The following is a 2036-nucleotide window of genomic DNA, read 5'->3' on the forward strand; positions in this document are numbered from 1 at the left end:
TTGGATTTCTTCTCTTGGCTGACATTTCCCTGTGCCTGCCTGTGCTGGAAATGGCAGGCATTTATTGGCCATACTTCTGTGGACTACGGGCTGCTTCTCAAGACTGTCTTGTATGGGTCTCTTGGTGGTGGTTACATCTCTTCTACTTGCCCCCATCCCTTCCGTTTTGTTGAGGAGTGACTGACAAAGAAGATTACACTTCGAAAGTATAATAGATGAGGATTTGATCTACTTACACATTACATTCCAAAATGAGGGTAATCAGCACACCGATTACTTGACATAACTGCCTTTCTGTGGTTAGTGAGAAGCTTAATATCTACTCCAGTAGCAAATCCCAAGTGTACAGTCCAGTAGTCACAAGTGTAGTCAGAATGCTGTCTGTTAGGTCCTTAGGAATTATTCATCTTTAAAATTTTTTTTAATGTTTTTATTTATTTTGAGAGAGAACATGTGAGCAGGGGAAGACCAGAGAGAGAGAGGAAGAGAGAATCCGAGGCAGGATTCATGCTCAAATTGAGCCTGACTTGCAATCATGACTTGAACATAAATCAAGGTTTAGATGCTTATCAGACTGGGCCATCCAGGCGCCCAGAACTTACTCATCTTATACATGAAAATGTTTCCCCTGATTAATATCTCCCCCATTTCCCTCAGTCCTTAGCTTTTAAATTTCTACTTTCTGGGAGTTTGATTTTTTTTAAGTTTTTATTTATTTATTTTGAAAGAGAGACAGTAAACCAGCAGGTGATGGGCAGAGAGAGAGGTAGACAGAGGATCCGAAGTGGGCTCTGCTGATGGCAGGAAGCATGATGCAGGGCTGAACTCATGAACGCTGAGATCTAGACTTGATCTGATTTCAGATGTTTAACTTACTAAGCCACGCACGTGCCCCTGATTTTTTTTTTTTTGAAGCATATCTATAAGTGATACTTTATAGAGTCTGGTTTTGGATGTATGGCTTACTTAATTAGCATAATGTATTCCTGGTTCATCTATGTTGTGGCAAGTGGCAGTGCTGCCTTCTTTTGTAAGACTGATTATTCTTGTATGTGTGTGTACTAAATGTTTTTGTCACTTTATTCATTTATTTAAAAAGTTTTTTTTAACGTTTATTAGTTTTTGTGAGACAGAACAGAGCATGAGTGGGGAGGGGAGTAGAGAGGGAGCTAGAACTCAAAGTAGGCTCCAGGCTCTGAGTTGTCAGCACAAGTTCGACAAGGGGTTCAAACCCATGAACTGCAAGGTCATGACCTAAGCTGAAGTCCGACACTCAACCAACTGAGCCACCCAGGTGCTCTCATTATTAAAATACAATTTATTAATGTATTTTATTTTTTTCAAGGTATGCTCCATGCCCAATGTGGAGCTTGAACTGTGAACCCTGAGATTAAGAGTTCCGTGTCCAACCACTGAGGCTGACAGGTGCTTCTTCCTTGTCACTTCCAACACTCACTAAACTCTGGGGCACCTGGCTGACTCCCTCTGTTAGGCATACGACTTCAGCTCAGGTCATGATCTCCAGTTCAGTGAGTTTGAGCCCTGAATCGGGCTCTGTGATGACCGTTCAGAACACATTCTGTGTCTCCTGTCTTTCTGCCCCTGCCCTGCTCACTCTGTCTCTAAATAAATAAACAGTAAAAAGCTCACCACACTTAATGATTCCATATATAGGCAATTGTGAATAAAACGTCAGTGGGTGTGCAAGGGCAGGTCATTTGTGGAGACTGATTTTGGTTCCTTGCTATAGATTCCTAGGAATACCAAGGGTGGGCCATAATGTGTTTTTTTGTTTTTCTCAAATTTAATTGTGGGTCCCCTGTAATATGTCCCAAACTTGTCTATGTATATGCCCAGTAACAATGCTCAGGGGTTTTCCCCTCCACATCCTTAGCAACATGTTACGTCTTGTCTTTAATTACTAGCCATTGTAACAGGATTGAGGTGATCTATGGTGGTTATGATTTGATTTCCCAGACGGTAAAGGAGTGTGAGCGCATTGCGGCCACCTGCATGTCCTTTTCACTCTCTTGTGT

The 2036-nt window shown here is 41.8% G+C and overlaps 1 protein-coding gene across 1 annotated transcript in view; it reads left to right on the top strand.

The window, feature by feature from the left end:
• The window catches only part of LOC115279932 (zinc finger protein 658B-like), a 24127-nt gene extending 22133 nt beyond the window's left edge, over positions 1-1994 (top strand). Inside the window, exon 3 of the mRNA XM_029924428.1 lies at positions 1978-1994. Within this exon, the coding sequence (XP_029780288.1) occupies positions 1978-1994 (17 nt within the window). The remainder of the gene's footprint in view (positions 1-1977) is intronic.
• Positions 1995-2036: the final 42 nt, after the last annotated feature.

The sequence above is a fragment of the Suricata suricatta genome, chromosome 16 (genome assembly GCF_006229205.1).
Source record: "Suricata suricatta isolate VVHF042 chromosome 16, meerkat_22Aug2017_6uvM2_HiC, whole genome shotgun sequence".
Classification (NCBI taxonomy): domain Eukaryota; kingdom Metazoa; phylum Chordata; class Mammalia; order Carnivora; family Herpestidae; genus Suricata; species Suricata suricatta.